The sequence below is a fragment of the Xiphias gladius genome, chromosome 16 (genome assembly GCF_016859285.1).
Source record: "Xiphias gladius isolate SHS-SW01 ecotype Sanya breed wild chromosome 16, ASM1685928v1, whole genome shotgun sequence".
In the NCBI taxonomy this organism is placed as follows: domain Eukaryota; kingdom Metazoa; phylum Chordata; class Actinopteri; order Istiophoriformes; family Xiphiidae; genus Xiphias; species Xiphias gladius.
The window spans coordinates 7,163,917-7,176,823 of NC_053415.1; the positions used below are offsets into that span (position 1 = coordinate 7,163,917).

Consider the following 12,907-nt stretch of genomic DNA (forward strand, 5'->3'; position numbering starts at 1 on the left):
TTAAACAGATTTCCTATCTGTGCACAACCAAAAATCATTATAATAAAAGAGCTTACTAAGATTAGCGACGCAGTGAGTGGGCGCAGTGTTATTTCATGGATTTGTGGCAATAATAAACTCAGTCCTTTGCAAATTGGATTATAAAGTCTATCTTCACATTTCCTAATAGAGGATTAATAAGCAACCGAAAAATGGTTATGGAAATAATAATACAAACAAAAGAAGGTATTCATATAGACACAAAGTCACACACATACTGTATCAGTATCATCCACCGGCTGTGTTGCCTATTCTAAACCATCCATCCAAATAGTAACACACAGCCTGCCAACCAGTTGCTTCTCCCTCACACCTTTCACTGGTTGTAACCATCTATCACTTCCCAGCTGCACTGCTATTCTCCAACCAAGGATTCTTTTCTTTACACTTCTCCACACAGGGTGGCAACTACCGCCACTAATCCTATAATAAATGTAATACCATATCATAACAAACCCACGGGTGGGATAATGAATATTATGACGATGGCATTCAGAGAGAGTAAAGTATTTTATGAGCTGCTGGGCGAATGCAATTATGACAGTAAATTTAATTTTGATTGCTGGGAACAAAAAAAAAAAAAAAAAAAAGCACAGGAGTCCCTGGCACAATATGGAATGCTGTTCAATACAATATGTATGGAACAGCACCTTGTCATTCGCCTTTACACCTGCCGAAATTCACGCATCTGGGTTAAAAGACTACTGTGTTGTATTGGAGGGATTGTCCTTTCTTTGTGCTCGGGGTGTGGAGGGGAGTAAGTGAAGTCGCCTTGTTAAGCTGCCGGGAACATATATAAGTACATGCCAGCCCATTTGTTCCAACCTGATTTTTGCATGGGGCATCTAATTTCGTTTTACGATTTGACTTATAATATATATATACATTTTCCCCCCAAACAGAGGTAACAGTTTAGCCGAACTACCATTTAATGCCCGTATTACACGCGTCACTTCAGCCACAACGTGTCAGACTCACCTACAATGAACCACAGAAGCGTCTGTCTGTGCGGAGCTGCCCCGGTCTGCGATCCCATCCTGTCGCTTTCCCAACGATCCACTGACTGAAGTTTGCGAGAGATGGGAAGGGGAGAGCAACTTGCTAGGGCTCAAAGAGTAATAGGTAGCAACATAAGGGACGGCTGCTGAGGAAATCCATGTAATGCGGCCGCTTGGTCAATCCGCCACAACACAAGTCTCTGCTTGTGTTACCTTGCGCAAAAGTGCTGGAGGGAGGGAGAGGGGGGGGGGGCAAGACTCGTCCTTGATCCTGCTGTACCTCAACTCCCCCGAGTCTGCATGTCACCGACCCTCTGTCACCCCGGCACGGCACATACTGAGTCTTAAAGTTGGAGCTGTCTTTCCAAGCAGCCGTCCCGAGGTTGAGCGCAGTGTTGGAGACTGCTGCGCTGTGCGCAACGGGAGGCACCAGCGTGGGACCGGTGGAGCCGGGAGACCGTGAGAGGGTACACTACACCACGGGATAGACCCAAACACGGCAATTACAAGGCCAGGGGGGGGGGGGCGGTTGAGTTGACATGCTACTTTTCCATTGGTTAATCGGATAGAGCGGCTAAAGCAGCAAACTTCAAATGGCAGATTGTCGATTCCTTTTGTACAATTTTTTTTTTTTTTTTGTGGTGTGACCACGGGAGATAAAGTATATACAGTGCACAGAAAGATAATTTACTCCAATCTACACAGTGCGGAGGCTGAAGGGCTTAGTATAGATAGACGTAGCGCGGTACACCTGCGGTGCGGACGTGAGGACAGGTGCAACGCGGAGAAAGCGGGCGAATCCGTGCCCTGGTCCAGGATCGGAGGGGGTCACAGTAGCACGACACCGCCATCTAGTGGTTACGGGAAGCTCGACAGTGCCAGTTCCCTCAAAGGGAGGCTAGTTACACGAGCCTTAAATCGCTCACGAGGCAGATACCGAGGATGTTTTGTGAAATCCCTCCATTACTTCATTTATAGCTTTATATATGACGACAGACGCTGTAGACCAAGGACCCAATAACTTTGTCAGATTTGTCAGCTTCTGTGTTTTTTTAGGTATTAAAAGAGAAATAAAAGGATATATTTTGTGGTTTTAGCCATGACACATTTTTTAAATTTTTATCAAAGGATGAGGTGTTCTGAATGTAACACTGAAATTCTTTTACAGCTCAAATTGGTTTTAGCTTAAGGAGAAATCAGTTTTTTTTTAAAAACAAAGAAACAAACAAAGAAAAGGCCTCCCCTGCAGCACTCCAGCATCCGCCCAGTATGAGATATTGTTGTGATGATGAAAGGGAAAAACGTCAATGCAATAATTCACTTCACTACATGCAGCAAACCAGCATTATGTAGTTCAAAGTCTAAACTAGCTGGGAACACAGACGTTTTGAAGTGTGTAAGAGGTGTCTCTTTTTGGCTGAACTTCACTGAACCCAGTGTGGAAACGCACATTCGTTTGGATCTAAAGGTCTAAAGATGACTCATGTACGCTGGCTGGTAGGGACTTTGCCGTTCGGTGTTCTTCACTGCCAAATACCTTTGTGTGGCCGTCTGTTTCACCGGAGAAACAGACAAAGCTCACAGACACAAAAAAAAAAAAATCTCAGAAAATGAAATGGAATGGAAAACTCAGCCACTCAAATCATCTCCCACTGACAGAGTCAGGACCTGAGGAGGAGAGCAATTCTCCAGCTCCAGGCGTCACAAGTAAGGTCAGTCCGGAGGGTCGTGTCACTGGTAAGAAGTGAAAAGCAACAAAGAAAAGCAACAAAACTACCGGTGTAAGGTTTTACAAAGAAGGCAAGAGGCTCAGAGACAGAGATCAGTCTGTGCCACTAAAAAAAAAAAAAATCCTACAAGGTCCAGAGAAATTTTACCACACCACAAATATCTGTCCTAAAGAATATTTCCAAGTGGGATAAAACTGAGTGGCTTAACAAAGGAGCAGCGTGACTGAAAGAAGACCACGCACACTGTCCTCATTTAATGATCTACCCATGGCAAGACAGAAAAATATTATGGAAGAAGCATCAAAGAGTGTGGGGGAGAATTTTAGCAAGGCAAAGAAAAAAGCCAGGAGGATGGCATAAAGACAAAATGTAAAGCAAAAGATTTTATTATCTCTGTTGAACAGAGGGTGGAAGGGATGAAGAAAGTATGAAAGGCTGACAACAACAAATTCTAGGCTGAAAATCTCACTCACATCTCAAACCAAAAGGTGTTAGAGGCAGAATGCAGAGAGACTGAAGATGAAATACTACAGAAAGATAAGCAAACCAGCTCCCCTACAGATCCTTGCAATGAAAACCTCCCTCTGTGCCAGCAAAAGCATGAAAAAGCTGTTTGTTCAGCCACGTTTACAGGAGCAAAAAAATGACTGCAAGCAGGCCAGCCTCTTTAAGTCGAACTCCATCGAGCTCACCCCACGACTGACATCATGACACTGGGAAAAACAGATAGCCAAACATTATTCCAGGTCTCACTTTGTTTTTTAATGTGTCAGGTAACACACAGGCTGCTGGCATTTAAAACCGCTGCCTGTCTGCCTGTCTGCCTGACCGTCTCCACGGCAACCAAGTGTAAACGTACGGCAGGAGGCATGCAGCAAAAAAGAAGAAAGGAGAGGAAACACTGGAGTCTATTGAGAAGGATCAAGGGTTCGCTCGTCAAATGTCCACAGCAGGTCAGATAAGTCAGACGGAGGGATCGGTTGATCAAGGAGTGTGAGGGGGACGAAATGACATCACCACGGTAAGTACGGATTAGTTCCTTTCAACGTTTTATTGTCTTATGTTAACGCTGCGGACAATCACCACTGAGGAGTACAATCAACAGCAGTGTCCAGAGAGTTCATTTACATCTTCTGAACTGCACTTTTCAGATCTATTTATAGATGTTATTGCTTTTAACATTGGGCACTCCAGCCATCTTGACTGTTGCTCCGTTAGTGTTGTCAAACATTGAACCGGAGGGAGTTCAGCCCCTCAAAGAGTCATTTCTATGGTGCACGCTAAAACACACAAGTACTTGTGCTGCTGCACATGCGCATGTAAACTGTCACTGGTGGACAAGCTCGTTTAAGACATAATGATGCATATTATGGTGACTAGCAGTAATAATGTGAGACAGTCATTCTGGTCACACCCACTGCACTGTCAATGGGGGGACCATGGGAGTTACATCACAGCAATAACATCACAGTAATGATACAGACTACTGTCAGCACCGAGCTGAAAGGACTTAGTCAGATATATCGGTGCATTGTTTGCAATAATTTGCTTTTTTTTCCTCTCATTTATTGTTTTCCATAAATACTAAAAAGCAGAAGTCTGCTCTGAGCACCTGCTCAGACTCTGAACTTTTCTCCGGCCTCAGTTCACACAGATCTGACCGGAGACCTGCAAACTATGGAGGGAAGTGAGAGGACAGAGAAGAGGTGGCAGGGTGTTGATGAGAGGCTGAAAAGAGAGCAGCAGGGGGAAAATGAAGAGGTTTTTGCAGTGAGCCTTGGACAACAGGTGGACATCCAGGAGGAGCTGGAGGTCGCGGACAGTGAGGACGAGGAGCAGCAAGGATGCACTCCCCTTATCACCGCCTGTCGTAAAGGCATGGCTGAGGTAAGTTATGTGTGTGTGTGTGTGTGTGTGTGTGTGTGTGTGTGTGTGTGTGTGTGTGGGAGAGACAATTTGATTCGGGGTTTAGCTTCTGTAGCCTAGCTGTTATATTACTTAGCAGATGCGACATCAGTCCATCGTTCACCGGAAAATTCCTGCAGGTGAACCTGTTAGAGGTTGAGGGCTATGGGTGGGGGGTGGGCCGGAAAAAATATCCTGCCACATGACATGTTGTATTTTTCCTTCCATTAACAATAACACGTGTTTATGTGCATGTGAGATCCATCTGACCTGTATCCTTCTCTTTACGTAGCTCCTCTGCATTCTCTTGGGGAGCCATGTTCAAAACAAGCATACGACTTACTGGTAACACAGGGGAGACGCTCCCCCTGTGAAGTGAAATACGTCACTAAAGTACAGAAGAAATTTAGCAGAATTTTACTATTAATGTTTGCGAAAACTGACACACTCACAGGCTGTCTCAGAAACACTGCAATACTAGTATAATAGTATACTAATGCAAAATATGAACACCAACAGTCATTTTATTGCGAAATAATTTGAATCAGTCTTCTATTTTTCTGTGTTTTTCTGTGTGATGTTGCTCAAAGGTGGTGCGGCGGCTGCTGAAGACCGGGGCCGATATGACCTTGTGTAACTGCAGCCAGAAGACAGCACTCCACGTAAGCCCTCCTGAGCTCCAGGGAAAAGTGTTGGGCTGGATGTCGAGGCCTCATCTGCCCCCCCAGGCAAAGCTGCTGCAGGCTTCCTGGCAGGGAGACTTGCGCTCTTTACAGCAGCTGCTGGTAAAGCCCCGCTAGCTATATACACTTAAACACACACACACACACACACACACACACAACACTTGGGTGTTAGATTATTTCCCAGATGAACAATGTCAACAAAGGGCAACAACAAAGTTTTCCTGTTACAAAAAACAAAACAAAACAGGGAATTCTGTTTATGTTTATGAGTCATGTGTGTTATCTATCTTTTGTCGGATTTATTCATCAAAGCTCTGTCATTACAATTATTTATTTCTTTATTATATTATTGATTAATTTTTATTTATTACATTATAATTTCTTAAGAACTTGGTTTCTTCAATGCTTCCAAATGACAACAGTAATATGGTGCTTTCATGATGGTTGGACGAAAAAACTGATTTTTCATTTGGATCCTTGACTGAAAATATTTACAATCCTCTAAAACAAAACAAAAAAACAAAACAAAAAAAAAGGTATTTAATAATGCGATGTAATGATAAACTTAATGAGGAGGTTGTTTGGCACAACTGGACATGAAAATGATTCCTGAATCATTGTATACTTGTGTGACTTTGTGTAACTGGTAATGTGATACTTATCATCACACTCTTTTCTAACAATGGGTCTAAATATTACTTTCGTTCTTTCTTTCTTTCTTTCTTTTGTCTATGCTTTTTCTGTGTTTTGACTTTTAAACACTTCATAAATATAAACTACCAATGTTTTTTTTTACCCTAAACTTAGATTTAAGCCATTTAAACCATTTTTTAAGGAATAAGTAATATATATTGGTGAAATTACTGAAAAATGAAAATATATAGTTTTATTGATATTTATACTATTTTTTTTAATGGATTAGGTTAGAAAACTCTGAACTAGGGTTTTATCAGTGATTTAATTTCTAATAAACACGAAGCTGTTAAATTTTGGGGGGAATTTGTGTACAAAGTTTTAAGAAATAAGTTAAACTTTTGAACTTCTAAATTTGAATACAACACAAACCAGAGCATCTAATCCCTGGTTTTGATCTAAGCACTTTGTACGTGACCCCATACCAAGTGCTATAGTGTGTCATGTATTATTCATGTGTGTGTTTGTGTCTGTTTGCATGTGTCAGGCTCAGACAGACAGGGTGGATGTGAACGTTCCTAACAGCGACAGTCTGACAGCTGTGATGCTTGCTGTCAGGGACATTGACCTGTTTGAGAGCATAGTGACACCGTTGCCATGGGAACACAGACCCGTGCAGGTGCTCAAGGAACTGCTAGTACTCTCGGCGTAAGAAAACACTAATTCTTGCATGCATTGACAACGCAGGATACATACAGACAAGCAAATGCTCACACACAAACTTTTTCTTTAGCTACACCTTCAGCAGTTGCCAGATGTCTCTTTGTTTTTTCTTTGTCAAAGGAACTTGCATCTTGAATTGAATCCAATTCTACTTAGTGGCCCAACAAGGCTTGGGGCGGCCTTGGCATCAAGTAATACATTTTTGCTTAGACTGACACACCAAAAGGAAATGTTCTGTATACAGTATGCAAAAGAAACACATTTTTAAATGTCTGAGGTTCTCTGAGGCAAAAAAGAAGCCAGTCTACATCTGTCTTTAAACTTCTTGATCAGTGATCTGCAGGTACGAGACCACAGCGGCTGTTCTGCGCTCCACTACGCTGCTAACATCAACAGCCCTCAGAAGGAGGAGATCATTCATATGATGGTTGAGGCCCTAGGTTGCACAGGTACACAAACATAAGCACATACACTTCAGACACACCCAAATAGAGGAAGAATGTATCAGTTACGATGATTTAGTAGACATGCAGTTTTTTGTCATTCGTAATTTAAAGCTGCACCGCTCAATACTTTCAAATTGACAATGGATGAAATGACCATGTGTAACGTGTAAGGTGTCACCTGTAGAGATGAACCCACAGAGAATCATCACCCAACCCAGCAGATCCCGTCAGCTCTATAAAGCATTTCAGTGTTGTTCAGCTCCTTGTTTTGGTTGTATGGTCCACAGCTTTAATGTTTTGGTCGCGTCTCCCCACTCTCGTAGCGTTGTTTTCAGCCACAGCAGGCATCTGATTTCAGTGATAAAGCTCTAACAATCCACTGTCTACTACCCGCTCAGTACCAGACGGCAGACAGACACAGTTAGCAGCTAGCTGGGGAATATAGTGGAGCATGTAGCAGCTAAAGAGCCAAATCTTTCCCTCAGGAGTTAGTGGGGATTCAAACAGTTTGAAGGAGTGTGTGCCAAAAACACAACCTCGATTGAGTGATAATGTTGCTCCATGTCTGCTGAATGTGTAAGTAGGTAACTGATTCATACAGTGATAAAATGTCAATGGTATGTTTACAGATTTTTCTGCTGCCACAATGTGGCCAAAAAAAAAAATCTATTAATGCTGCTTTAAAGTTGTGGGAAAATTCTGACCTAAATTCTAGCAGTGCATGTGATCTCCTATGGAGAAATAAGGATTATACCACTATTTGTATTCTCATGTTGAATAATGATTGTGATCTGATTAGAATTATACAGTCATCAAAAGTTTTTGAAAGATGAAAATGAGCCTACACAGTCGCTTTAAACCTTATGCTTCCATACAGAATCACGTACAACATATGACCTGAAAAAAACAAACATGGAAACTGACAAGGGGAATGTAATCCTCTTGTATTACATACATGAATTCATAGCTAGCTGTTGATTGTCTTTTGTATTATTAAATGAGTCGATTTGAAATTAGTGCCCACATTTGCTCACTTCTTCTTGTTATCGGCCTCCCTTTGATTACCGATTCATTGATCGGTTACTTATTTAACTGCGAGTTTAATGCAAACTATGCAGGTAGCATATACGTGCACATGTTCACACCTCTAAATAAGTCCTCCTATTCATGATTATGTACAAGCACAAACACTTTCTTTCTCTCTCTCTCACACACACATACACACAAACAGCATACGAAGCTCATTCATAATCCTGTTTTTCAGAGTAAAACCTCTGCAGTTGCACTCAAAGCCTGCACTTATGTGGGATGGTGTAAGAAAGGCTTGTTTGTGTATTTGTGAGCGACCACGCTGGTAAGAGCCTTCATGAGTGTGTGAATCAGTTTGTGTCAAGGATGGCGATACAGAAACAAGGTGACACAGAGAGGACGGATAAACAGAGATGGAAAAAACAGAAAAAGGTAAAAGAAGTTGTTTTCAGACTTTTTTACTGCTTCTAATCCCCAATCTTGAGTAACAGGACAGGGTCCAGGGGTGTAGACACAAACATGGATTCAGATTTTTTCTGCTATGTTCATGACTGTCTCAATAGGGAAAAACTATTTGATTTCTCCTTCATTGATGTCAATAAAAGCCAGAAATTTTAAAACTGATTTCTGTTCTTATTCAGATCCTGCCCCTTGGTCACCCCTAGCCCCTGACAAACAATCTTGCCAGGATTTGGACTCAGAATTTGAAGATTCTGACATAGAGGTGGACATTGAAAGCCTTTATCCTAGTCAGTCAACAGCGGCCTCCCCTGTGCAGACACACATCGATCGACACCGTTTTCTCCTATACAGCCACACCGGGGTAAGTGATAAACGGCAAATGACCCTAGGAGAAAATGCTGAAAAGTTACACTTCTATATCCAGACATCAAGGCTCCTTTCATTCTTGTTCTGGGCATTGGGACCGAGATTGTTTGTGTTCAGTTATCACGAGAACTAAAGCAACATGACAGCAACAAAACCCTTACGATTCGCCTTTGATGGAAACTAGCGGAAATCTAATTTATAATAAATCACTTTAACAATTTGAATATTGAACACCATGATGAATTGTTTTTGGTTTTTTTTTTTGCAATGTTCGACCAACTTGTAAGATACACAAACAGACCACACGTCACTTAAACATCCACAGAATCTGGCACACATGATTTGTGTTGTATTGTAGTGTAAACATGTGTGTTTGAGTGCAGAGTGTGGCTGCAGCTCTCAAGTAGCCACAGTTAACAAACACACAGGCAGACTGGCAGTGAGTGGACATCCAAAAACAAATATGTGGAAACAGTAATTGGCTGTTTAGTTAAGTGTGTGTGTGTGTGTGTGTGTGTGTGTGTGTGTGTGTGTGTGTGTGTGTGTGTGTGTGTGTGTGTGTGTGTGTGAGTGTGGAGGAGGGAAGCTCTGTGTAACTGACACTTTGCTGCCATATTACCGTATTGTGGGTGTTCTGATAGAAGGAGGAAACAAGGCAGGGCAGCTGGTTAGCAGGAAGGGGAGAGCAGGTGGTTTACAGGGAACAGCTACAGTAGACATATCTCAGAGACCCACTGACACACTCAATTATAGAGGTTGTTACTACATGCACAGTAGTAAAACTACTGACAATAAACTTTACACCAAGGGATTTATTTACAATGAATCAAAACCACATCATTAAAATTGTTATGTTGGAATTGACTTCCAAACCAACTAGAGAGATAAATCTGAACCCAAAGCTCAATCTTATGAGCTGTGGCTGAGCAATTTGTTGCTCTTAACATTATCAATGGAATCTAATACATGAATCAATGAAATACACACCTTTGTGGTTTGATAGCAGTGCTGGGGTTTTTTTTTTGTAATATCTCTTGCTCTGCAGCTTTTACAAAGCATTCCCCAAATAAATGACAACAGAGGAAATGAAAATAATCAATTCTAGATACAATAAGGGCATCATTTCCTCCAACTTGGAAATATTTAAACAAAATTGTTTTGTTAATTTTTGTGTGATGGTTAAAAAAAAAAAAATCACACTGAAATTTCTGGTAGGCACTGAGTCCTTCTCAGTCTGCATCAGTACTACTGCAGTGCTTCTACCAGCTTCAGTCTTTTAAGACCGGGGCACATACAATTAACAAATTGTTCACTTTTGTTCTCTCCAGGAAGTGCTGGAGTGTCCAGGGTCCCCTCCTCTGTCTTGCCATCATAAAGATCTCAGCCAAGGTAAGAACTCTTCCTGTGCCTGCTGGGGTTTTTGTAGACTAAGGTGTGAACTATAAATGTATGAAACTGGAGTAATTTTTTTTTTTCTTTGCGGTCCTGTTAGAGGAGGGCAATCATGCTCTTAGTCCTGGAGGATAAAGGGGAAAAGAGAAAACACAACAAGGTGATACGGGTCTTGGATGTCAGCTGACTACTTTAAACAGATCCAATTTTTAACCGGTTTTGTCCTTTTAAAATGACAAATGGTCAGCATCATCCCAAATAGGCCGTCAGAAAGGGAGGAGAGTGAGATAGGCGTGACAGGATGGGAGGGGTCTCACACACAATACGACCTCTCAGCTGAGGGTGCCCGTCTTTTACCTCAGCCACAACAGCATGGTTGAGACACAGAGAGGACACGTGCACTAAAAGAGAGTGCTACAAGGAGGAAGAGACATGTAGAGAATACAGAGAGAAAAGACAGAATAAAGGTGTGATCAGAAGGTATTAGCCGGGTGAGGAGAAATAAAGAAATAAACAGAGACTGAAATGTGAGTATCTGATTCAGTCTTTTAAACATGAGCTTGTAATGGGAGCAGAGGGGACCAACCGGCTCAGAAACAGGTAATTCCGTTGTTTTCTCTATGATGAGTATGAATTTTTTTGTTGTAAATGAACATTGTATTTTTGTACAGTATATTCTAGGTGAGCAGTAGCCGGTGTACTCGAAGTTTGCTCTCACTCGTGTGGTTATCAAGGTTCATTGTAGTGTTATGATGTGGCTTTGAAATCTAGAAAAACACCCTGTGTCCAGCCTGATACGGGTGCTATATGAACTTGAGAAACCTTAGAGTAATATTGTTCTTTAGCATTTTTCAAGCTCAGCCTGTAAAACTGCTTTGAAAACACTTTTTTTGAAATTGGCTTCTGTCAGGCCAGATATATGGTACATGTGACTGAGTTTCACTTACACACTCATTCGTGTGTTAACTGTTAACAATGTGAGAATACAATGGACTTAGGATTGGTGGGTCTAACTGTGTGGGTCTGTGTGTGTCTGGAGCAGATAAGGGGATCCCCCTCTGTTTCCAAAACGCCATGGAAACACTGAGAGACATCAAGCAAGCCTACCAGGATGCAGAGAGGGGAAGCAGGTGGGCTGGATGAAATCTCACAATCTTTCTCACACACACACACACACACACACACACAGACTGATGTGCGTCTTTTTGAAATGTATATAGGCTGTGAATAAACAATAATTTACAAGCTGATGGTAATAAGCTGATAGTTTTAACCGTGTTGACACGTGAGAACACATCAACATCTGTTCATACGTAACCACAAACACACACAAACATTTTATGCGCGTACAGTTAACACTCCATCCCCCCAACACACATTCTCCTGTATACACAGTACACTGTCCCTGGGCTATAGTCAACAACTGCCTCTTACTTTTACACCAACAGTGGAATAGTGTCCTCTCCGGTTACACCCACAGACCTGTACGCAGGCACCTGTCACTGTGTCCAGAGGACAACCTGTTCTACCCAAACAGGTTAGAAACACAGAGACGGGGGAGAGAGAGCTCTGGTGAATCAGCCCATTGTCCGTAATGTGGAGCTCTCACCACTGAAACAAGTCCAAGTATTCCAAGAAGAATAAAGGTCTTTGAGCTGGTCTTAAATTTCCTAGCAACAGCTTCTAGGAATAGAGAGAGATGGGAGGAAAAATTAGGCTTTCTGCATTATGTTGAGTTCAGGACAAGGAAACAAAACTCAGAAGCATTTGTAAATGTCTTAAATTAATATTGTTAATGAGAATTTCTCAGTTGACCCCGAACAAATACCCATAAGCATCTCTATGGCAAGATTAGCCATATAACTCTTCTGCATTTTTCTCTCTTCTCCTAAGCAGGGGAGGTTCGTCTCTGCCGAGCCTGAGCGACAACAGCAGGCGCTGGGGCAATGTAGATCCTGCTCCCTTATGTGGCTTGCTGAGTACCAGGACCCCCTGTGCACCTGTGCCCCCTAGACACAGGTACATACTGTAGCTGGACTCATTATTTAGACATTTTACATCAATTAAGAGAGACTAATCAATAGCAGGTAGCCAGTTCATTAGCCTGCTTGTCACCATCACATATAAGGAGAGTGGAGCAGCCAAAAATAGTGTCAGCCTCATGGTTCACTGAATGAAAGAGACTGAAAAAAGAATTTGACTTGTCTTTCTTCCTTGACCTATGACCCACCCTGACATTGCAGTACTCCTTCTTAATTCTTCTTAATATAAAAAAAATGACAACACATATGTCTGAGTGACTGTAAACCACATTCTGTGGACCTGAGCCGAGATTTCAGGCTAAAAAGGTTAAGGGTTTGTTTATTTTAATTTAACTCCCTCTGGACACTTTTATCTTTGGTAGGGCTCCAAGCCCGCCCTCTTTCCATTCCTTTGAATCATTGTGGCTGGAGTGTGACGCAAGTGAAAAAGTGGAAAGTGAAAAGTAATTATTAATC

The 12,907-nt window shown here is 42.0% G+C and overlaps 1 protein-coding gene across 2 annotated transcripts in view; it reads right to left on the bottom strand.

The window, feature by feature from the left end:
• Positions 1-1,458, bottom strand: part of ramp1 (receptor activity modifying protein 1) — a 57,340-nt gene extending 55,882 nt beyond the window's left edge. For both annotated transcript variants that reach the window (XM_040148786.1, XM_040148787.1), the window contains exon 1: positions 1,018-1,458. In XM_040148786.1, the coding sequence (XP_040004720.1) occupies positions 1,018-1,075 (58 nt within the window). In that variant the 5' untranslated portion in view covers positions 1,076-1,458. The remainder of the gene's footprint in view (positions 1-1,017) is intronic.
• Positions 1,459-12,907: the final 11,449 nt, after the last annotated feature.